Genomic DNA, 24628 nt, shown 5'->3' on the forward strand with positions numbered 1-24628 from the left:
TCGGTTTCAAAAAGATAAATTATGAACGTACTGCTCGGCACTCTAAAGCAACGAATGTTTTACACTACTTGATGCCATGTATTAACAGTCAGTTAGTTAGAACTTCCTTCCCGGCACGACTAGCTTGGGCTTTAAGGCAATCACAATATTTATGCATAATTAACGGTCAGTAATGAGCCGAGGGCCAGAAAGGTACGACAAGAGTACCAGAGGCATCCTGAGACTTCGTATAATGCAAAAGGCGCGAAACAATACCCACGGGTGGAACGACGAGGCAATTCTCCCCGCGAAGAGGCTGAAAGACGAAATTGACGCCCACAGTGCCGGGATTCCAAAATCTTGAAAAGAATTTAGTTAATTTGTGATTATAAAAATTGGCAAAACAGTCGACAGTATTGGGGCACCCAATGCTCGTCAAGAAATAGAAAAAATTCGTTGGTAACTTGCCGATCATCTGTATCAATAAATCGAATTATATAGTCAGCTTGCTGATTCAGAGAAGGTGGGATCCACTGGACCTCTAAATGAATTCCAGATTGAATAGAAATACTGAAAATTCTCCGTGCGATCCTGTGGAGATCAGTATACCACTTAACTCGCGACCCTTCAAGTAATGAGGCAAAAGATTGCAATGAAAATTCTATCACAGATAACTCCCTCCATGTTAAGCTTTGCAAGCCACACTTTGTGACACACAAAGTCATCGTTAAAGTCAATGAATGCACCAGCTCCAGTGGCACTAGCATCGGAATAAACAAAATAACTAGGATCTTTACTTACAAAGCAATTCCTGCTGTTGAGATTAATCAAATTGCCTTTCCAAAAATAAAACTCCTCTCTGCAATAATCATCAAGACAGAATACTGAATCCCACTTATCTACACACAAGGTAGACATGACACAATGTCTGATCATAATCCTTCCGATGTTTCCAACTACAGGTGCAGTGGAGATAATTTGACCCGTAAAGGAAGCCAACTCTCTAACAGAGAGTTTAAAATCGGCTTCAATAATACGATCTATAGTGTTGGTAATCTTTTTTATTCTTCTGTCTACAATGTTTAGTGTACCCAATAGAGAATTCCAAGTTATACCTAACAAGTCCAAAACTTGAGTCAGTGGGTTCCCATACCGATTTCTCTTCGTTAATTACGAAACCCGCACTATACAAGACTAGTCCTGCCTTACAGATTGGGCCTTAACAAGACAACCTTCTTTGTCCTCAACTATAGCCCAACCATCGTCTAAGAAAACAACTATATAAGTACCCTGTATTCTTCAATGTGTCTCTGAAGGCTTAAGATCCTTTGTGAATATAAAGGGAGCTGAAGACAAACCAAAGGGTTGAACGGTGAATACGTAAAATATTTCTTTATCGGAATCTGGCGAACGCCAGCAAACGTTTGGTGATCCTGCGAAATTTCGATATGATGGTAGCCACTTTTCGAAATCAAAAGAAAACATATACGAATCCTTGGCGAAATAAGCCATAGCAATTTTCCAATCCTCATGTTTTACCCTTTGTTCGATAAGCGGCTCTTAGGTCACTCTAGCCTATTAGTATCACCCAACCAGTGGACTAATGCAAATCCTGCATTTTGATTGGCCCCGCTACAAGATGACTATTAGTAATAGTCCTCGAGTATCGAAAAGTGTAACGCTTTCGTTCGTTTTATTCCAAATAAATATTTCTTCAACTTGCATTCGCTAACTTTGTTATTTCCTTTTCTGTCCAACTAGTTGGGTGATACTAAAACCTTTAGACCCTTCGCCCTCAAGGGCCATTGGTCAATAGCCCATTCGGCTTCGCCTCATGAGCTATTGACGCGTAGCCCTTGCGGGCTACGGGTCTAATTGTTAAATAGTATATTACTTCAGCATCGATATACTCTTCATTGGATTGGAATTGAATTTAAGTGTAGGCAAGGGTCTTACAGTATGGAAGACGGGATTGTATTTTTTGAGTGTCTGAAATAATAATTGCCCAGTAGGGTTTAATAGCTCAGAAGTTTTCTCTGTCTTATGTTTTCACTTTTACTTTAGAAACTGAATTTTGTCAAATCTATTCTCCTTAACCCTATACATAAGATTATACAAGTAGTACTTAATGAGACTATTTTATTAAGTGCTCGTCTAATTATAGCCTAGCTGTCTTGTAACTGTATCTCTTGGGCATGTATGACATGTGTTTTTCCAAGACGGAATTAGATAAGAGTGTTGATCTATCACTGTCTTGCCCCAGCACACTCTCAAATGGATTTCTTTTATATACTCTTTGCGCGCGAAGCACAGGGCCGCCAATTTTAACCAATCAGAAGAAGCCATGTCACGCGTGACTGCTTCTGCGATGTTTTTTAGGGACATGACTGATTTTCGCGGGAACGGGTATTCTAAAAGTATAATCATTTATTTTGTGACTGTGCTGGGGAGACCACCCATGCCATAACAACGCTCTTATCTAATTCACTCTTGGTTTTTCAATTTCAATTGCGTGGTTAGTTTTGCAATTTAAGTTAAAAGCCTTCTGTTTGTTTTCTGCTGATCACAGGCCATTTAAGATACTGGCTTTGGTTTTACCAATGTATATTTTCTATTTTATGATGTGCAATAAAACAAATAAATAAATAAATAACGCTAAAAAAAATTCAATTCTGAGGCTGGATGGGTTCAGATCATTTTCAGCGGAGGGGAATTGGGGGTAAAAGAAATCTCTATGACACCGAATAAAAGAGCACGTTTATTATTTGATTTATTTGTGAAAGACATGTACAGTGTACTTCGGGTATTCGGATATTTAACATCTATATGCGATGGTAAATAGCCAACGACGCACTTAGCGCCACATTGTATGATTCTGTTTTGATTTTACAAAACGGTTGGAAGTTGCTGTGACAAAGACAACAAGGGGGAATCACATAACATTCGTGCCGTTTGCAAACTTAGTTCATTCAAAAATTTGAACTCTGCTGAACGAAAATCATCTATAGGATCCAAGGAACATCAGTGGATTGAAGGAGATACAAACTTGGTTAAAAATTTTGAAAAAGTATTCGAGTCATGATCGACTCATCGACTTCGGTATATGAGCTGGTACCTCGCAAAAAAAAAAAAAATCGGGGGAGATAGACATCGTCTTTCAGTTTTGCGAGCGGAGCTGAGGAAGCTAAGCGGGACAGTACCAGTCGCCAAGTGGGCTGCCTGTGTAATATCTCCGTGAGACTTTGGAGAGACTGGTACTAGAAAGATGACGATAAACTTCGGAAAGACATGCAATACATCCTAAGTTCAGCCATTTGTTCTGTTGAACCGAAGTTTTCTTAAGAAATCAACTTATAAAAGACCGATCATCGTTTCCTAGATGACGTTGTCTTCTAAATATAAGACGAAAAGGCGAAAACGGGCGAAAATTTCGAAAGTGGAAAGGAAATCAGCCAGTCACGATCTTTGAGTACGTCTAGGGATTTACAGCGAGACTAGTCCTCGTGTTATGAAGTACAGCTGTGACATCCCTATGATTTGTCACATATCCCAGATAATCTAATAAATCACCAAGATGGGAAAGCCAAAGAAGGACAAGAAGAAAGATTTGGATTGGTGAGCGAGATCTTTTCAAAGTTGGTAACTTATTTGTCACGTGTTTTATTTACAGAAGTCTACAAATGTACTTTCCTCGATTTTAGAGGCTGTTCTCATGCTATCATAGAACCTACATGTATGTAGTATAATTCGACATCAATATTTTTATTCCTCAAGCAAGCCTTAATGTCCAGAGTCAAAGTCAGGCTTTTCCAGTGCATGTATAAGAATAAAAAATAATTTCCAATCTTTTTTTGTTGATTTTATAGTGATAGTTTAATTTACTTACTTAAGGTGATATATAATTTATCGACTACTCTTGCAAGTGTCATACTAATTCATAAATGAACCCTAAACATTTGTATTCAAAGGTGATTTCTAATGATATAAAGACTTCAGAGGATATAACAGTGTATGACATCTAAAGTTAGGGAACAACAGTAGATTAACCCATTCATCCATCAGCCCTCGTTAACGAGTAAAATTATCTGGCGTTAGACAGAGTTGTTGTTGTTTGGCCTTCGATGTTGAAGATGATGATGGCTAAGAGTCAAATTAGAGTGGTGGGTGTTGGTCCAGAGCTGACTGCTGAGGCCAATCCCGGCCCTGAAGGCTTGCCCATGTGTAGGACATGTTTGAGTGGGTGCTGTCGTTGCAGTGGATGCTGCTCAGGGTTGCGCACAGCATACTTTCTTTGCGCCTTGGTGATGTGTCTGTAATCTTGGACAAAATAAAATTAATAAAAAATTACATAGTACCCCTCTCCCCCCAAAATCAAATGATGAATCTGTGCACAAGTTGAAGCCCACCATTTTTTCATCATTGAAATTGGTGGGGAGGGGTCATCTTCATTTTCTATTTTAAATGTCCAAGATTGTAGCTTTGGCTGCACAGGCTCCTGTGGTGATCTGGATGGTCCAGAGCAAGTGTCTCCCGTGTGTTGATGTCGATGCCCAGGTCTTTCAAGGGACGCTTTGAGACAGTCTTTATGTTGGACAGAGTAGAATCTGTTAAAGATGGCGTAGCTTTTGGGTGAACCTTGATGTTATTTATCCATTCATCCCTGAAGCAACCTCCATTGACAAGTAAAATCTATTAGTTTCACTTTCAGGATTAAAAGGGTTGAACCGTCTTGTGTACAGCTACATTCACTTGTACAAGTTTAAACACCAGTTTCCTTGAGTTAATGTGCTAAGGTGGCTTGATACATCCTAAGTCCCTAGTCATTTGATAGAGTAATCTATCAGTGGCACTCTTGGGACATGCAAAAGGGTTAAATGGCAAATGAATTATGCTTGGCCAAGATAATTACCGGTAATTAATATTAACAATAATATCAGTTGTTGGGTTTTGTCATTGGCTAACCACAATGTCAGGAAGACAATGATCCTTACATGTAACATCAAATATAGAGTATTGTTATTCTTTCTTTCTAGGGAGGATGATGTGTTGAATGACCTTGAAGCCTTAAAAGGTGGTGAACCAGATGAGAAAGGAAATACTACCAGGGAAACTAAGGTACCAGTAATGATTGTTTTAAATAACATTTTGCTTTTCATATGTTTGATAATAATCAGGGCTGGAGTTAGTACTGAACACATTTTAGAAAACAAATATAGATATTTAAGGTGTAATGCACCCATGGGAAGGATGATAAACTGGGTTTTTGGGGTCAGGCAAAAGGACATTCCATAACACCGGTCGGATGCTCTTACGACTACTCATTATGCTACTTAGAACTCCTAGGGAGCTGCAATGTAGGTCCTTTCATCTACTATTGGTTCTTGAATGGGCAATGACTGAATCTTGCTGGTCTGAAGGCTCCACAAAATCTTGTGCCTGCAATGCAGATGTTACAGTGGTCCTAGGTTCAAATCCTGCCTCGGAGTTTTCAGTTGTTCTTTTGCCCAAAGTCAAGCAACTACATGTAGTTTACGAGTAGTAGTCTATGATTATTGAAGGGTGTTCAGCAGTCACCTTGGAAGCAAAGGAGAAGGGTAACGTTGGCCAGCATTGAGGCTGACATGTTGATCATTTCCGAGTTCACTTTAAATTCTTTTTCACAGCAAGTTAAAATGCGAATTGCTGTGGTTATTAGTTCTACTTTTTACGAGAATAATGTACAGTAATTTACACTTGAGGAAGACTTGTGAATCATCAAATTCAGCTTGACAGTGGTCATTGCTGACTGTTCTTGATTCAGTCAGTGCTCGTCAGTCCCATTTAATTCCTCTGAGATGCTTTCATGACAAAAGTTCACTGAAGTTAACCCCTGTTGGGTGGGGTTGGTATCTGGATGGGAGGCCATCAAGATATACAACATAGGTTACTTTTTGTAGATGCCATCGTAATGGCTTCTCTTTCAATCGGAATGCTCATATTTAATGGAATCTTGATGATTTATCACTTGAGGAGATACAAATACAACTGTATAAGTTTGTTCGTCAGGAGAATTTTGGAGGTTGGACTAATTAGACAAGCTGAGATACCCATCATTATGAAGATGATGCCTCTATGCAAAGAATGCCTGTAAATACGGTAGACCTTTTCGGCTTGTACATTTTGTTTTCCCAATACAGATCATGTGATAATACTCAGGAGGCTTGGTCCTTTGTTTTGTTCATTAAAAAGAGTGCATGCAGGCATATCGTGCTTCATGCCCTCATGAGTCTTTTTTTGCCGGTTATGTGCTGCTGGCCTCTGTATTGGGTGAATGTAATTTTAGCGACCCCAACTCAGTCACTATCTGTTTATGCATAAACCTTACATAAAGCCTTTTAATTGTAATTTCAAAACGGAATGTAATGCGATTGGTAAATATTAAATCAACAGCGCTACAGTACAGTTCTTTCTGTAACAACTTTTTCTTACCGCAAATCTTTCCATTTTTAAATCCCACTAGCCAAACAAATCCCGACAATTTGCGACCCCATTCTTAGTAACTCTGTTGGGAACTCCGTTGAAAATGCAACCCCATTATAGTCAATCCAGTCATGAAAATGAGACCCCATCCAGGGGCACATCCCCATTAGCCCATTGATAGGAAGTAATCCCCTCCCCCTGGGGCTTTTCCCTCCCCCAGCACTCACTGCTCATCTCAAAAATTGTGTGGATGTCGACTTGGCAAACTGGTAAGTACCCTGGGTTTCAGAGAGTGTGACCCACCCTCTGAAAAAGCCTTCAATGTAGCTACACCCCTGAAATTATTACCTGCTCAATGCTGTTCCCTCCTTCCATCATTACCAGTTTCAGCAGTTTCTATAATGTGTATTGCAGGCACATACATAGTAACAATATTTTCTTTTGTTACACTGCTGGCAATACAATAAAGTAATTTTCTAATTTTGAGCCATGCAGTGGCTAGACTGGAGCACTTCCCATGCACTTGATGGTGATGCCATAGGTGCTGGTTCTTGAACTTGCTTACTTGGAACTTTCTTTTAATGGTTTGACAACAAAATACACAAATCATGTTTTGTTTTGAACCCAGGGAAAGAGAACAAGTGGAGGCAGGTTTCAGGGTCTTGATATTGAAGATGATGGCTCAGGTAAAGATGAAGGAGATGATGGTGCTGTGAACATGGTTAACATTTCACAAAACAAAAAACAAAAGAAGAAAAGTAAAGGGAGTGAAAAACAGGAAATAAAATCTGGTGGAGGGAGATTTCAGGGTCTGGATATTGAAGATGTTGGTTCAGGTGGAGATGAAGGAGATGATGATGCAGTGAACATTGTTACAATTTCACAAAGCAAAAAACAAAAGAAGAAAAGTAAAGCAAGTGAAAAACAGGAAGTGAAATCCAGTGGAGGCAGATTTCAGGGTCTTGATGTTGAGGATGATGGCTCAGATGGAGATGAAGGAGATGATGATGCAATGAACATGGTTACAAGTTTGCAAAACAAAAAACAAAAGAAGAAAAGTAAAGCAAATGAAAAGCAGGAAATGAAATCCAGTGGAGGCAGATTTCAGGGTCTTGATGTTGAGGATGATGGCTCAGGTGTAGATGAAGGAGATGATGATGCAATGAACATGGTTACAATTTCGCAAAACAGAAAGCAAAAGAAGAAAAGTAAAGCAAGTGAAAAACAGGAAATGAAATCCAGTGGAGGAAGATTTCAGGGTCTGGATATTGAAGATGATGGCTCAGGTGGAGATGAAGGAGATGATGATGCAATGAATATGGTTACAATTTCAAAAAACAAGAAACAGAAGAAGAAAATTAAACAGAGTGAAAGTGTGATAATATCAACAGAAAATGATGAGACTAATAGAACTAAAGCTATTAATGATAATGAGGTTAGTTGTGAACAAAGTGAGGGAAACAAAGTCGAAACAAATGGTACAGAAATTGCTAGTGAACTTGCATTGCCAGCTGGTAAAAAATCGAAAAAGAAAAAGAAAGACAAGAAGGAAGTTGATTTTGATGAAGATTCTGGGGAGGATGAGAAGATCGAGACAGCCAGTAAACCAGACAGTACAGGTCCAAAGAAAGTTGAAAATGAAATGGAACTTGAAGGCACGGGAGGATTAAAGACAGCAGCACAGAAACGAGCTGAGAAAAAGGAGAGAGAGAAATTGAAAAAGGAAGCGGAAAAGGCTAAGGCAAAAGCAAGGGCCAAGAAGGGAGAAGTGAAAGCAGAAGCTGGTGTGGAGCATAAGAAAGACAAACAAGAAGCAAAGACAGAATCAGTGGAATCAGTGGCTGGTAAGGAGAGTGAGATAGTTGCTACATCAAATCTTTCAGGTAACAATCTGATACATGTTACATGTAACACATACCGGTACCGGTATATCCACAACACCATAAAAGATGGTTATTTAAAAAATACAAGCACCATTCTGCCTCTTTTTGACAGAACTTTCTAAGGGTCTTAGGAATTTGTCTAAGTATGCAAATTGAATCCTCAGTTGCAAACAAGTCTTGTACATTACCCATCAATTTTCTTTTCTCATCCATAATGGTGGATTAATAAAACAGTCTGCAGAGATCTGTGGTTAAAGGTGAAAACTTAAACCAGTTTAAGATTAGACCAGTGCATGTTCTTTAAAGATGTTTACGGTAAGTTTACAGATTTTCATAGCATAGCTTGCATTGCATATACATATGTATTTTTTTATAAACCCTTGTATAAAGTGTTTTATTGTCTTAGTGCTATTTGTGGTGCTAATTCTCCTGTTTTATAGGGAGAAATGTCATAGCCCTGACCTCAGGTTCTCCTGTGCAAGATGTACTTTTGTTCATCTTTATCTTTTCTTCATCCTGAATGTTTTGAATGAATTTTTATAAAATATTACGTTCAGGAATTGTACAAGATGCTGATACTGACAAGCCTGCATCAAATCAATTGGAAGGCAAAGGAGAGGAGAAAGATGGTGCGGAAAGTGGGGAAGAAGGAGGTGAAAAGAGCAAAAGTAAAAAGAAAAAGAAGAAGAAGGGAGAAAAGGAAGAAGCTAAAGCAAAAAAGCCTAACAAAGCCATGTTGAAGGAGATGCAACGACGACTTGAACTAATCAAAATGGAGGAAGAGAAGAGGAGGCAAGAGGAAGAGGAGAAACAAAGGCTTCTAGAAGAAGCTGAGAACAAGAGGCTAGAAAAGGTATTCACCCACAGCTTTATTGCTGATTTACACACATTTTTCATTTGTTGTGCACAACATCAGTTTTTGTTTTGATGTTCATTTACTTTGAGCTTGGTTGAACATTCACTTACAGAAAGTCTGGGGAGGGTTTGACAGCAGAGCAGAAAGGCAGTCATAATGTAAATTGAAGTTGGGGCTGTTTATATGTATGAGCAATTTATGTACTGGGCAAATTGTATTCACCATAACTAATGTATGAATGCAGTCTAGCTGGGAATATTGCCAGTATAATCATTCGTTTAACCCTCGTATGCTGTACATATGTATCTGCTGGTCTGACTTTGAAAAATTTTGCTGCAGCTACGACTTGAAAAAGAAAGAAAAGAAAGGAAAAAGCAGAAAGATAAGGTAGGATAGTTTTATTTTATTCATTGAAGGTGTGCATGATGAGGTTTACTGTCCTTGATGCATACTTTGTTAGAGGTTCTTAGTAATATTTATTAGTCAGTTTAACTACACTGTACATGTAACTGCTTGCCACAGTGTAGAAGTAAAGGACTTTAATAATAATAATAATAATAATAATAATAATAATAATAATAATAATAATAATAATAAAGAGGAAAAATACCAGGACTTGAAGAGAGAGATCAGAAGACTGTGGAAACTCAAAATGGTGGAAGTCGTACCTGTAGTGATAGGAGCCCTTGGAAGTGTCACCAAAGGATTTGATAGGTGGATTGGAAAGCTAGGGATACCATTCAGTGTTGGAGTAATGCAAAAGACTGCCTTGTTGGGAACTGCAAGGATATTGATGAAAGTGTTGGAAATGCGAAGAAGAGATAATTCTGTTAGCCTTTGGTCATTTGTTATGACTCGCCTAACAGAAGAAAAGACGGCAATGACAACAGCCAGAACATGATGTTGAGACTTTATAATAATAATAATAATAATAGTAATAATAATAATAATTATTATTATTATTATTATTTTAACAAAATAAACTTTATTAACAAATTCTTCTTGCTTTTGACCCTAGAAGGCAAATAGAGACAAATTGAAGTACAATAATAATAATAATAATAATAATAATAATAATAATAATAACTCTGTCGACCATGGTTGGCTATGCGCAATGACTGACATGCACAGGGTAAGGTCATACGCTAAAGTAAAGTAGTAGCTACAACAAGGCAAGGGCGAGAGACTTCCAGAAAAAAAAGGTTCATAAAGGGACTATCCCAGGGGGGCGCTTTGTGTCCTAGATTGTTTACCCTGTGCCAGTCATTGTCATGGTCATTATAGGTGCCTCTTGTCCAAATGAATGCTCTTTTCATCTCCAGGAAAAGATTGCCAGAATGAAAAAGGAAGGAACATATCTTACAAAAGCTCAAAAGGAACAGAGAGCTAGGACTCAGGCCATGTTGGAATCAATGAAACAACAAGGTATTGACAATTTGTGTTCTTGTAAGAATTATATTTATTGAGGTTGTAAGAAGAAAATAAATGCCTTGCAAACCCAATGTCTATGAATAATCATGAATACATAAGCAAAAAAGATCATCGTTAACAATGACCATGCTTACGAGCAGACAAAAATATGGGACCTTTAAAATTGAAACAGTGGTTTATCGGCAGCTCTCCTTAAGCAGATTTGTGATAAAGGATGAGGAGGATCATCACTTTTGTATTCCTTTGGAAGACCATGATTTGTAGTAAATACATGTATGTTTATTTCCAATCCTCACAAGTGAGGTAAAGAGAGCAAATTTTCGGTGGAAGTCATGTTATCGTCATAACTGATTTCTGACCAGATTTTTAGAATTTCTGTTGTAAAGGCATCTGATATATGTATGAACTTTGCCAAAGGTTACCCCTAAAGATAACAGCTCCACCGAAATCGTGTAATTCAGAATCAAAGATCTATTTCCATTTACCATTATTATGGTTATCAATTAAAAAAAAACAAAAAAAAAAGTGTCACTTTTGTCCCATAGTTTTTATAGTCCTATCCATGGAAGGTTTCAGGTGGTAGTGGGAAGATATGGTTCTCTCTAGGCCTTGGAGAGAATTTTCATTCAAATTATGGCGTCGATATGAAGGTTAAACTCAGACACTTTTTCGTTCCGTCCTCAAACAAAAAATGCCTTTGAGGAGTTGGAAACTGGAAAGTTAATATCATAATCATAAAGGAGATACTGTTAGAATAATGAACTTGGATTCTTGAAAGCCATGGCAAAATTAATTATCTATGTTGTACATCAGTCTACATTTACACCTTTGGGTTCATTTGGATGCATTGAGCATTTTTAATTAAGGTAATTTCTTTTTACAAAGCGGTCCTTGTGTTTAGAAATGGAAAGGAAACTTCCTTTTTTAGCTCTTTCACACCTGCTAGAAGTGATTAGCAGTTACTTAAGAGGTTGTTTTGATTAATTTGTTTGTTTGTTTTAGGTTTGATTGAAATTTCAGCTTTCAAACAACAAGAGCAAGATGGGGTAAAGCGACCTGTTCGGTACAGTGATAAGAAACCAAAAAGACAACAGCAAAATCGGGTCTCACAAGATACCGAGAAAACAGAAAAATCAGGTGGGTTTCACTAATGGAAAAACTGTATTGTTATTTCCGTAAAAGTAATTCTAAATTGCAAAATAAAATAAAGTAAGCATGGGGAAAATCGATTTTCTTTATCACAAACAAAATTGCTGTGTTTGAAAAAATTTACGAGTGCTTATTCATTTTATTAAATTGCATGAGAAAAATGTTGTGATTACTTAATAATACACATGAAAAAACGGTGAGACAAGATAATCATAATTTATCAGAAAAAGTGCATTGAATTAGCTCTTTTCTACACTGTTTTGTCTGGAAACTGCATTTCTCTTAGCCAATCAGAATGCAACCTCGTTCCCAGGGTCTCTCTTCTCTGCCTCCATTGTGAGACGACAGTGGAGGCAAAGAAGAGAGACCCTGGGAACGAGGTTGATCAGAATGGAGAATTTTTCATGTACATTGTATATTATTAATCTTGTAAAAGGAAAGTATCGGAAAAAAACTCAGATGTGTTACACAATCACCTTTTATCCTCAGGAGCTGCAGTTGAGGAACCCACCCTTGAGGTCAAGGAAGATCGGAAACCTGACGGTAACAGGAATTCATTAAGAAAAAAATATTGCTCAACTTAAAGTGGCATTCAATCTGCATAGAAATTCGTTGTATTCATTAATTAATTACATTATTTAAAGAACAAGGTTTAATAACAGTTCAAGGTTGTAGATCAATAAAGAAACTTAGGGGGCGTTCGACAATTTTAAAGTGAATCTACATGTAAGTAAAAACAAAGGATTTCTAACTTCTGTACCATGTGTTCCTATTCCGGAATACGGTCAATCGAACGCACCCTTACGAGCAATACATGTATGCTGCCATGGAACAAATGCATATAGTTTTTTGCACGGCCCATTTATTCAAAGCCCGATTTCGCTACTGTAATCCTGGATTAGTGGAAACTTAATTTTAGATCAAAAAATTAATGTTCCGCGAGATTTTTGGCCTTCAGTTTCGAGTTAGACTTCTTCTTTTCCCTTTAGCTTAAAATTAGATTGTCAGAGGCTTTTTGGTGGGTGGAATTCTTACCTTACGGCTGTAGTTGATATTTAATCGCGGCTCAGCGTTAATCGACTTTTGAACAATTTGAACAATCAGAAAAAGTACAAAGGGAAAAAAAGTGATAAATTTTCTATGTCGCTTGAAGCAATTTTTGTGCCTTTTTTGTGCTCGGGAAGTCCGTTCTTACTACATTGGTTTTTCTGGAAAAAGTTTGGTTGTTGTTATTGTACATGTGTAAGTCCAAGGAGGAAAATACATGTTGCTTGTTTGTTAATTGTGAATATTACAGATCATCAGGAAGTCAAAGAGGATGAAGAACAAGAGAAGGAAAATGAAGAAGAGGAAGAAGAAGAAGAAGAAGATGATGATGAAGAAGATGAAGACGAGGTGATGGAAACTGTTTTCAGTGGAAGGGATTTACATGTACACTGTATTGTCTTACACGCAACAAGTGGTCTTAAAACGTCTTTGAATTATAGGGGGAGTCCATAAAAAATTTTAGTTTACTCCAGCTTTCATTTTACCCTGCTTTGGTTTTGCTTTGGTTTCGTCGATGTCGTTCGCGTCCAGAACCTTTGACGAGTACATGTAATTAAGCTTTTAACATTTTGTTTTGAAGGTGAAGGATTCCTGGGATATTGATTCCGATGAAGAAAGCATGGATAAATCCGATTCAAAAGGTATGCTTTGTTATTCACAAAACACCCTTTATGCAATAGAAACATGAAGCTTTACAATAGACCCCAAATTGAGTTTGTCATTTTAAGGCTTAAGTGTCATAGAGATTTTTTTTGTCTCTTTGTCATTACTTTCTTCAAATCGTGACCAATTGCAACATTTTACTTCAAACATTAAGACTTTGTTTTGGTTCCTTGCGGTTTTCACCCAGCTTCAAGTAACTCACGCAAGGCCCACAGGCCTTTTAGGGAGAATGAATGCGACTTCACCGTACCAACTATTTTCTGAAGTTTTTGTGGAATTATCACTTTGCTTCATTCTTACGTTGCAGTTCCTGATTCCGAGGCGCAAGATACTGTCAAGGTAAAATAAACTTTAAAATATTGTAATCAATGTTGTTCTTGTTGATTGAAGTGCTCTGTAGTATTAAATATTCAAAGGGGCGGGAGAGACACTTTCATCCGAAGACATAGTTTGTCGAATTTATCTTATTACTTAAAACTGAGTGGAATTGCATTCACATCGAAAGAAAAATAAATTATGAACTTCTGGTGCACCACGCCATGTCAAACAGAATTTTACAGCCAACTGGTTGCCTCCTGCCAGCTGGGGTTAGGATCAGCCGGTGTTCACCATGTTATGGTTATAATATGAGTGTTGCTTGTGTGTGGCTACAAGATTAAATTAGGTCAGAGTGTTAATCTATCACTTTGCGGCCTTGCCCCTCAGCACAGTCACAAATTGATTTATTTTTAGATACACTTTGCGCGCGAATCAAACAAAAGGCCGCCAATTTTAACTAATCAGAAGAAGCAATGTCACTGATTTTCGCGGGAACGGGTATTCTAAGAATAGACCCCTTTGGTACTGTGCTGGGGAGCCCACCCATGCCATAACAACACTCTTGATGGCAACGAATAATAAATTAATGATATTTACCCAGGTAAATGTTGGTATAAAAATGATCCGATATAAAACACATGAGATACAATGTATCATACATTAAAAGTGACAAGCCGAAGTACGACGTTCACATCGAGGAAGTACGAATTTTGGACAAAGATCCAGATTGGTTTATGAGAGTACGTATAGTCCTGGGCCCGGTTCCTCGAAAGCCGGTTAACGCTAATCTAATGGCGCGTTCGATTGACCGTATTCCGGAATAGGAATACATGGAATAGAAGTTAGAAATCCTTCGTTTTTACGGAGATTCACATTAAAATTATCAAACACCTTCTAAAATGCTATTTTAAACATATCTTTATTATCCTCGTTGCTTCAAAAGCGCCAGACATACCGTTTAAATCATTACTCCACGTATTCTTATTCCGGAATAGGGTCAATCGAACGCACCCTAAGATTAAAAATTAACCAAGCAGTTTATTTCTCTACTCCCAAATGCTGTTCAACGCAGATTTTTGGCAGAACTTTACATGAGAAGACGTCAATCTTGAAAAACAAAAATAAGCAAAAGAAACTTTCACCAAAAAGTTGAAAACGTGAAACAAAAGTTTACGCTAATCCTGGATTAAGTTAATCGGCTTTCGAGGAACCGGGCCCTGGTGATCAGATCACATGACACGTGACTTGATCAATTGGATTGCCCAAATGTTACGATTAGTCTGAATGGTTTCATCCCTTTTAAAAAATCCTCTTTTAAGGTGAAAGTCAAAGAACCTGCCAAAACAGTTGCAGAAAGTGAAGAAGAGTCAGAGGAGAGTGAAGGAGAAGACGAGGAGGAAAGTGAATCAGATGAGGATGAAGATGAAAGTGAGAGTAGCGAGGAATCAGAAGAAGAAGAAGAAGAAGAAGACACCAGACCAGAAACAGTACGGGAGAGAATAGAGGTAAATAATGTTTAGTGTATGGGCTAATGGCCCTATTTCACTTCAGCTTCAGCTGGGAAAGGAGCCGCCCCTGGATGAACAGAAATGAACATATGGGAGCTTAACAAGGATGAGGACGACAGCTATGAAAACGTCACATGATATCAGTTTCAGTAATTTGCACGCTTAGCACGTGCGTTTTATATTTATGTACATATCTGTGCCGTTCTCACCCTGACAACGGCCATGTTTTCATGACAGCCGTTGTCTGCCTTAACATTCAAGAAAGTTGTTTGTTTGCAGACGTCGTTAAGCGACTTAAAAACGATATGTGTTTTCACGGATAAGATTAAATGAGGAGAGAGCACGTGCCAATACGATAATAAAAATAATAAAAATAGCGCGCCTGTTGTATTTCTGATTTGAATAACCGCAAGCGACTCCTCATTGTTAAGCTAAGCTACCTGGTTTGCTGGCTTAAATTTAATGAGAATTCTATTGAAATTTGCCGACTCGATTAACTTTGAGCGAGTCGGGAAAGGAACTGTTTTCACGGAATTTTCGATCGTCACTCACTAAGCGACCTAAAAAACCGCTCGTGAAAACGCGGCCAAGGACACCGTTCTCACCAATTATTACAATAACGGAAAATAATATTTTTGGACAACATCCTCGAAGTCGCCGTCATCGTCGCCTTGCTTAATTAAGCGCCCTTTTTACAAACGACAACGACATCAGCCACGAAACACTAGGTGTAATTGGTAAAAAAATCCGCGTCTGAGGTCTTCGACATTTATGAAGAAGGTTCAATGGTACATTTTTTCGTCATTGATTGATTTGACTTTTTAAATGGAAACCCCAAAGTTATTCGACCTTGTGCCATTGATATGAAGAAGAACCAGCATTTCTCTGTCTAATTTTGTCAGTTTTTGTTGCTTACAGCAGAAGAATGTTTTACCATTGTCGTATATTTCGTTTCAGAAAAGACGTGAAAGAGCAGAAGCCAACCGAACTACAGACAACCTGCGTTCTCCGGTCATCTGCGTGCTGGGTCATGTAGACACTGGAAAAACAAAGATTTTGGACAAGGTACATGAGTTTGTTTTTGTAATTTCGTGGTGTCTTGGGGCTTATTTTCGGTGAATCGCTGGAAGATCGAAGGAAAATAAATTACGCATTGGTTGACCAATCACAAGAGAGGCAGGCATTCAATTGGGCCAATCATAACCTAACTTTTATACATGCTGCTGACGCTGAGCGCGGGAAAACGAAACGTGTTCTAGGAAGTCACACCTGTTCGTAGTTTCTGATTGGTTGACAGTGAGTCGAGGTTTTAATCCAATTACAATGCGTAGTTTTTCTTCCAATCACAAAAGTTTTAATGCAAAAACAAACCCTTTGCGAAACTCTTTTCAGTAAGCAAATACGTGTAATTTTCGTGTTTGCTTGTTTTTAAGTTGGAGAACTTCTCCTTCCTTCCAGGGCTGCCCAGTTCGTGTCGAGATGCGGTGTCCCTGTATTCATGACAAAAAAATATGATCATCTAAAGTATGAATTGCAATCAAAACACTTTCTTGTCGCAGATTCGTCACACCCATGTGCAAGATGGAGAGGCTGGCGGCATCACTCAACAGATTGGTGCAACTATGGTTCCCGTTGACGCGATCAGAGAACAAACCAAGATGATCAAGGATGTGAGTTACAAGTGGCGTCTACAATGTAGCTTTCCCACTGACACCACTTCGAAGCCGCACCAAAACGATGTGGTTTGGAAGCGATCTAGGTTACTGAAAACCTTCAGGGGTGTCTTGGAGAAAATCGCTCTTGTTTGCGTTGTTTTTAAATAAACCCAAGCAACGTATATACAACTGGAAAGCTAATAAAATGTAACATTTGAGAATGCATTTAACTTACACGTTTTATATTTTGGAAGTGAGCACCTGTGCTCAAACGCGAAACGGACCTTGTCTGCTCCGCTGAATTAATAACTCTTGCGTTAAGACGGACATCCAAACAAACTGCACTATATCACTCAGAAATTGTTTGTGGCATTTTTCCATATTTAAATTGTTTCTTGAGAAAATTCATTGTAAAGTTGGCCAATATAATTTTTTTCGTATGCACGTCAAGCACTTGGATGCCACGGGAAAACTATTGACAATTTTGGGAGAACCTCTCACACTATTAGCTTATTATCTCGAAGGTTTTTCTCCAGGTACTCCGGTTTTCCTCCCTTATCAAAATCGCCTCACAGCTAATTAACATCTAGCTGTGGTGCTGTGCTCCGACATCAAACATGGACTGTATAGCGGCAGCCAGAGTCGCCTTTGTATGCTTTCAGCCCGATGTCGTCAGCCGCGCCCTTTGCAATTCAGTCCTCGACTGCAAGTAAGGGTGATTAGCACTAGCAATATTTATTTATTTATTTATTTAGTGATTTTTTTTGTTTGGATGACCCTGTTAACGCAAGGGTTATTATTTCAGCGGAGCAGACAAGGTCAGTCTTGCGTTTAAGCGCTTCAGTGCGCTCGCTTTCTGAAATAAAATAGTGGAAGATAAAGGCATTTTCAAATACTACATTTTATTAGCTTTCCAGTGGTAGAAAGTTTGCATGGGTTTCTTTAAAAACAACGGAAACAAGAGCGGTTTTCGAAAGACACCCCTGACACAACAATTCGCAACATTGTAAGGAGTTGTTGGTTCTGCAGATGTTGGATGCTGTTGGCAGTTGTGACGCAACAACTTCCAGCGGTGTAAGAACGTGCAGTGTATTATGGGAAGTATACGACCCATAAGACATTGTAAACTTATAAAATTCAACTGCCATCTTGTTTTCAACATGTTAATGAGTTGCTATCTCCATGGAGACCACATGTAATGCGCGTGCGTAGCCCCAACAATGTTGGAAGAGCTGTGCGAACGGATCCAACATCGTTGCGCTACGCTTCGACGAGCACAGAACAAAATAAATGTTGGGAGTTGTTGGCTCAAACGTTTGACCAGTTTCAGACTTCGTGCAACAACGTGCAACAGGGTGTGCAAATGGACCCAACATGTAACACCCAACAATGTTTGGAGTTATTGGCCAACAATGTTGCGAGTTATTGGCCAACAATGTTGCAAATTATTGGCCAACAATGTTGGGAGTTATTGGCCAGCAATGTTGGGAGGTATTGGCCAACAGTGTTGGGAGTTATTGGCCAACAATGTTTGGAGTTATTGGCCAACAATGTTGCGAGTTATTGGCCAACAATGTTGGGAGTTATTGGCCAACAATGTTGGGAGTTATTGGCCAGCAATGTTGGGAGTTATTGGCCAACAATGTTTGGAGTTATTGGCCAACAATGTTTGGAGTTATTGGCCAACAATGTTGCGAGTTATTGGCCAACAATGTTTGGAGTTATTGGCCAACAATGTTTGGAGTTGTTGGCCAGCAATGTTGGGAGTTATTGGCCAACAATGTTGGGAGTTATTGGCCAACAATGTTGGGAGTTATTGGCCAGCAATGTTGCGAGTTATTGGCCAACAATGTTGGGAGTTATTGGCCAACAATTTTGGGAGTTATTGGCCAACAATGTTGGGAGTTATTGGCCAACAATGTTTGGAGTTATTGGCCAACAATGTTGGGAGTTATTGGCCAACAATGTTGGGAGTTATTGGCCAGCAATGTTGCGAGTTATTGGCCAACAATGTTGCAAATTATTGGCCAATAATGTTTGGAGTTATTGGCCAACAATGTTTAAAGTTATTGGCCAACAATGTTGGGAGTTATTGGCCAACAATGTTTGGAGTTATTGGCCAACAATGTCGCGTCCGTTTGCGCTGGGCTTTAATTCGGACCCAGTCCAACCGTTTTTGAACTGTTTACATCATGTCCATTTTGTTCCTTCTCGCTAGTATGTGACGAATGCGGTTTGAAAAGTTTGTCACTCCGTCTTTTGCTCCATTCTCGTTTTTAACAGACATCAAACTAGCGTGGAATAATTCAAAATGTTTCGGAAGGGACCGCTGCCATTTTTTTCAAATTCGGGAGCAGGTTTCATCTGTGAATTTCTCCAATTGAATTGTAGTGGTGGCATAAGGTGTCCGTGTTATCAACTGAACGCATTTTCGTTCGAGTTGCCTAGTTGGAAAGTTGTGCCATTGGGAAGTTAAATGTAAACGGTTTGTATTAAAATGTTAACTCGATAGAAAAATGGCCCAATTTTTTATTTCGTGGGCATTCACATTCATTCTGTATCTTTCTCTCTTATCTTTCAGTTTCAAGATTTTGACATCAAGTTACCCGGTCTTTTAATCATAGACACACCTGGACACGAATCCTTTAGGTTAGTAGAAGAAGAGCATGCTAGAGATCTTGTGACTTGAGTAAAACTTCAGAAGTGTTAATAGCCCATTTCCGAGTTGCCGTTTGCCTCGGTTTCAAAGCGATACCTGCTGCAAATCCATTCAAATTCATGCAAATTCATGCAAATCAAATTCATTATCATTTGAATGGTTTAGCACCAAGACTCGCTTTGAACGAGAAGCAAACATCAAATCGGAAATGGCCTACTGACACTGCTTCCGTTGAACTGCGGGGTTTTTAAAATTGTTCGTAAGTGTCCTTCATCGCCAACAGTCAATAGCAGAGGAAGAAAGATTATTTAAAGGGATAGTATCATGGCTAGTACACTTGTCAAACTTCAAAACACTAAAAGACATCTTTGAATTGTATGAAGACCACAAAATAATACGGTAATTTTGTGGCCAGTAACCTGTGAAGTGCACTGAAGCTGTTCTTTGTCGTTTACAGCCAAGGATGGAGAGGATGGAAATGGATTAAAACTTGAAAAAAACTGGCCAGTTTTTTCAAGTTTGGAGACGGTGTTATCAGAAAGTTGCCAAAAATTAAACACAGCTAGCTTATTGTACCATAATATATTTCACGTCTTGTCAGTGCGTTGTCATCTGAATGTTGTACGTTTCAGCAGTTTACTAATTAATTATTTAGATTTTACCCATTTTTGACCTTAAAGTGCCCCTGTGATCAAAAAAACCACTTCCTTTTTTCCTTCAGATTTTGAAAGTGTGTTTGCTTAACACCTGACTGGCAAAATTTTGAGCTTTGATTTTTATCCAAAGGCCGTTTACTTTGAGTGTAAGTTTTGGATTTCACGGTCCGCCATTACTCACGTTCAAAACTGACCGATTGGACCTCAGACGGTTGGATCCAGGGAAAAGTGACGTCAGAGGCTCACTAGCTTAAAATTTCAGCGTGTGAACGCAGCTTATTATATATGCAAAGCGTGAGTTCAAAAGTCTGAAAGCCCCAAACCCCCGTGCTGCATATTAATTTTGCAGCGTTCACACGTATTGCATTCTTAAACTAGTGAGCCTTTGACGTCATTTTCTCCTCGATCCAGCTCTCTCAAGAACATAACGTTAGTAATGGCGGACCATTAAATAGGAAAATTACAGTTAAAATAAAGAGGTGTCTTTTTGAAATCAAGGCTTAAAACGTGGCTCACTTAGTGTTTTGTTAACATAGTTTTGAAATCCAAAGAAAAATATGAATTGATTTTTTGGTCACAGGGGCACTTTAAAACAGCACATGTAGCATGTCTCTTTAAATAGGGTAAACACAAACTGCTGAGATTCATTAGGCAATCCGTGGCTCTCTATGGTAATTAAAGACTATGAAGTATAACTTTTTTAAGATCACCTGGTGGACTGTGCTATACTTGATTCGTGATAATGTCCATAAAATTCGCTTAAGTTTAAATATGAACTATTTACAAGGCTAAAAAGTATATTTAAAATGTAAAACCCAAACGTTTTCCACACTAGGTCAGCATCATGATGCCGTAGTGTCGAAAACGTTTGGGTTTTACTTTTTTGGTATAGGGTAATTTTTATCCTCGTAAAAAGTTCATGTTTCGATAATGATAATGAACTTTTGTTATGTGTTAAGTCTTCAAGTGAGTTCAGGTCTGCCTCCTTTTCAAGGCGAGTGGAAGTGCGAAGTCTTATGAAAATTAGTTTCCATTCATATGTAAAGTAGAACTAATTACCATCACAAATGAACTCGGAAATGGCCTATGGGAGGCGCTGTTCTTAGAAATCAGATCAATTGAACTCAATTCAAGTCAAACATTGGTTTTTGAGGAGATGGTAAAACCGGAGAAAAACCCTGCGTATTAGAGTACCGTCAAACTCAACCCACATACGACGCCAAGTTTGGGAATCGAATCCTGGCCACATTGGTGGGAAGCAAGTGCTCCCACCACAGAGCCAGCCCTGCTTTCAAGTCTGTGGCTAAACTAAAAAAGATCTACCAGCTTGCCATAATTACATCTTCTATTTTATGTGAATTACTTTTTTCAGACTAAAGTGCATTTGCCATAACTTCTTGATACCCAAGTACACTTCCAGTATAGAGGCAGCATTTTAATTTTTACATTCTATGTTTTGCAGCAATCTGCGATCTCGTGGATCGTCCCTGTGTGATATGGCGATTTTGGTCGTAGACATTATGCATGGATTGGAACCGCAAACGCTCGAGTCAATCAACCTTCTGAAAAAAAGGAAGACTCCATTTATAGTGGCCTTGAATAAGGTGGGCTTTGGGTAGTGTGGAAGGCCAAGTAGATGTATTCCTGGTACTCAGTTGTGGCTTTGGTCTTCTTTCCCAGTTCAGCATCGAAGTCTCAATCGTAAATTATCCCAGTTTAATTCTTTTGTAAATGTTTATTGTTTGCATGCTTGTTTGTAGGTTGACAGGCTGTTCGAGTGGAAGCGAGGGCCGAGTTCAGGTATCATGGACACCATCAAGAAGCAGAAGAAAAATACCAAGCAAGAATTTGATGAGCGAGTGCAGATTGTTATAAAAGAGTTTGCCGAACAGGTCAGTTATTGAGGGCGGAAAAAATGTGGAGTACATGTATATTAAAAGTGGAGAATAATTTCCACGTGGGCAACAATTTCCATTAGCGGCGCTCAAGGCAAATAACACTCTTTTTGGCGTTGTTTGTGAACAATTTAATCATTCGTTTCATCTCAGTCTGATAGCTCGTCTTTGTCCTTCTTTAGTCCATGAATGCTGCCCTTTTCTTCAACAATCCAGACCTGCGATCATATGTATCCCTTGTACCCACCTCTGCTCACACGGGGGATGGTATGGGGGATCTTATCTCACAAGGTGGTGCGATTGACGCAAACTAGACTCGCACAGAGGCTGTCCTTCTCGGAAGAATTACAGAGCATGGTGTTGGAGGTACGTCACCGTACTTTTCATGCGAGTGGTACTCGACTATGGAATTCATTAGATAACATTGGAAAAGCGCAATAACATTAAGTAATTTTAGAAAACACATTTATAATTGCAATTTAGAAACTAATTCCAAGCTCTATCATTTTATTATTAATAAACTTTTTAATTATTTAAACTATATAAAGAATTTTAAATAGTTGTAGATTATAATATATAGTTTTTATTTACTTCTACTTTTATGTCTTTATTTTTTAATATTGTTTATTTTTTGGACCACAATGTAAACTACTGGTTCTTTCCCAGTAATTGAGTCAATCATAAAGTTATTATTATTACTTCATATATATATCGTTCTTACATACAGTTTTGACCAAGTAAGGAAATTTCATATTGATTACTGTCGAGGCTTCAAAATACTGAAAATGAAGATTTTACAAAGTAGTTGTATCGGATTGTTCAGGCCCGTGCTGACGTCTTTGGTTACATACAAGCCCTATAGGTGATGAGGGGTTAGGGTTTTAACTCTTTGGCTACCAGTAGTGATCAGAATGTAAATTCTTCTGACAATTCAGCATACTGTCCGTTAGACAGGTATTGAGAATGAATATTACCATCAGCTAGGGGATATTATCTTGGTAGAACATCAAATTCTCATGACCAACCAGCAAATAAATCTATGGTATTAGTTTGGAGAATCAGCGTGTGGATCTTGGGAGTGACGGTATTAAATCTCTCGTTTGCTCCGAGTTATTATTATTCGCATATGGCATGACCAAGGAGGGTTAAATTTTAATTTTAAATACATTAACTTGAAACATACTCCCAGCTACATGTATAGACCGTATTTATAAATGGCGGCTAAGTAATTATTCTTTTGTTTTTATGCTAATCATCCTCTCTAGCCTCGTTAGCAGAACAAAATTCAAAGGAATTTATGCTCCAAAGTGAGGCTAGTGAGGATGATTAGCACAAAGACAAAAGAATAATTTGTTGGCCGCCATTTATGAATACGGTTTATAGCTTCTCACCAATTTGAAAGAATTTTGAGCGTTAGCCCTTCGTCAGAGCAAATTTTGCCCGCACAGAAAACTTCACCATGTTCGCACGGGCAAAGGGTTAACGCAGTACTACAGCCCTTCATTTTGTTTTCCCAGACGGGCGATATTTAAGCTGCTTTCTGTTGTATTTATAGAGTACAGTATTTTACATGTAAAGCGCTTTGAGCTCAGGAAAGGGGCTATATAAGTTATTATTATTATTATTATTAGTATTATTATTGTTATTAATGCGTCCGGAGTATATTATGGTCTCGTATTTTGCGCGTTGCCTTTATCTTTTGTGGTGGCGAAATGACATTAAAGTCAGGTGATCGGTTTATTAACTGGGGCTATTTGTTTTCTAGGTCAAGCATTACCAGGCCTCGGCACACCAATGCGATGTGGATTCTTGTAGAACGGCAAACTCAAAGAGGGCGACACTATGGGTTTGTGCGGAAATAGAGGCCCTCATTGTGACGTCATGATTAGGGCCCTTCTCACCAGGCGGGGCTCAGCGCCTGAAGGGGTTAAGGGTCAAAAACCAGTACATCAGTCACAAAGACCTCCAGGCGCTCAGGGAAGAAGATCGCTGCAAAGGACCTGTAGAAGTCCGTTAGCTTTAATTCCTCTATTTGTATCACAGCAACCGGACGAAGTGGACTTCCGTAAGGTATCCGCACTTTAGTTGAATGTGGATTTGGAGTTTCAGATATCCACTCCTTTGAATTCAAGGCAAATTAATCCTGCACTTCACTTGGTTGGCAAAACGTGAAGCTATGTTTTAGGGTGGCGAGTTATTCCTCCTTCGGCCAAGTTAAGTTTATTTACTTGCAAACTAGAACATTTTTTTTTCCTTTGGCCAAAGTTTCATTAAGCGAAAACAATAGCACCCCAGGCATGCCCTGTCCACATGTGTTTCATTCCCTGTTACCTTTTCTTCGGAGACATCAAAATTTAAGAATTGTATTCATCAGCGCTGGGAATAATTGCTTGGAAAACTTACATTGTTAACCGCTTTCCGGTGAATTTTGGTTTTCGGATATTTTACCAAAATTGTACCGGCGCGTTTT

The 24628-nt window shown here is 38.6% G+C and overlaps 1 protein-coding gene across 2 annotated transcripts; it reads left to right on the top strand.

Annotated features, from left to right (window-relative positions):
• Window positions 1–3228: 3228 nt before the first annotated feature.
• Window positions 3229–22496, top strand: LOC138000556 (eukaryotic translation initiation factor 5B-like). 2 transcript variants are annotated; one of them, XM_068847049.1, is made up of 18 exons: window positions 3229–3594; window positions 5013–5094; window positions 7067–8321; window positions 8879–9174; window positions 9517–9564; window positions 10500–10602; window positions 11611–11745; window positions 12247–12300; window positions 13055–13152; window positions 13385–13445; window positions 13775–13806; window positions 15105–15290; window positions 16251–16358; window positions 16853–16963; window positions 19530–19597; window positions 21726–21867; window positions 22024–22155; window positions 22341–22496. In XM_068847049.1, the coding sequence occupies exons 1-18, from the start codon at window positions 3554–3556 to the stop codon at window positions 22470–22472; spliced, it is 3084 nt and encodes a 1027-aa protein (XP_068703150.1). In that variant the 5' UTR covers window positions 3229–3553; the 3' UTR covers window positions 22473–22496. The 2 variants fall into 2 exon arrangements, with proteins under 2 accessions (XP_068703150.1, XP_068703151.1); XM_068847050.1 differs by having other exon boundaries at window positions 7067–8282.
• The last annotated feature ends 2132 nt before the right edge of the window (window positions 22497–24628 follow it).

The sequence above is a fragment of the Montipora foliosa genome, chromosome 4 (genome assembly GCF_036669935.1).
Source record: "Montipora foliosa isolate CH-2021 chromosome 4, ASM3666993v2, whole genome shotgun sequence".
Classification (NCBI taxonomy): Eukaryota; Metazoa; Cnidaria; class Anthozoa; order Scleractinia; family Acroporidae; genus Montipora; species Montipora foliosa.

Coding starts and splice junctions, on each gene's coding strand:
- LOC138000556 (XM_068847049.1), top strand. CDS start 3,554: ATGGGAAAGCCAAAGAAGGACAAGAAGAAAGATTTGGATTG. Junction 13,153..13,384: donor ATGAAGAAGATGAAGACGAG/GTGATGGAAACT, acceptor TTTGTTTTGAAG/GTGAAGGATTCCTGGGATAT. Junction 16,359..16,852: donor AAACAAAGATTTTGGACAAG/GTACATGAGTTT, acceptor TTCTTGTCGCAG/ATTCGTCACACCCATGTGCA.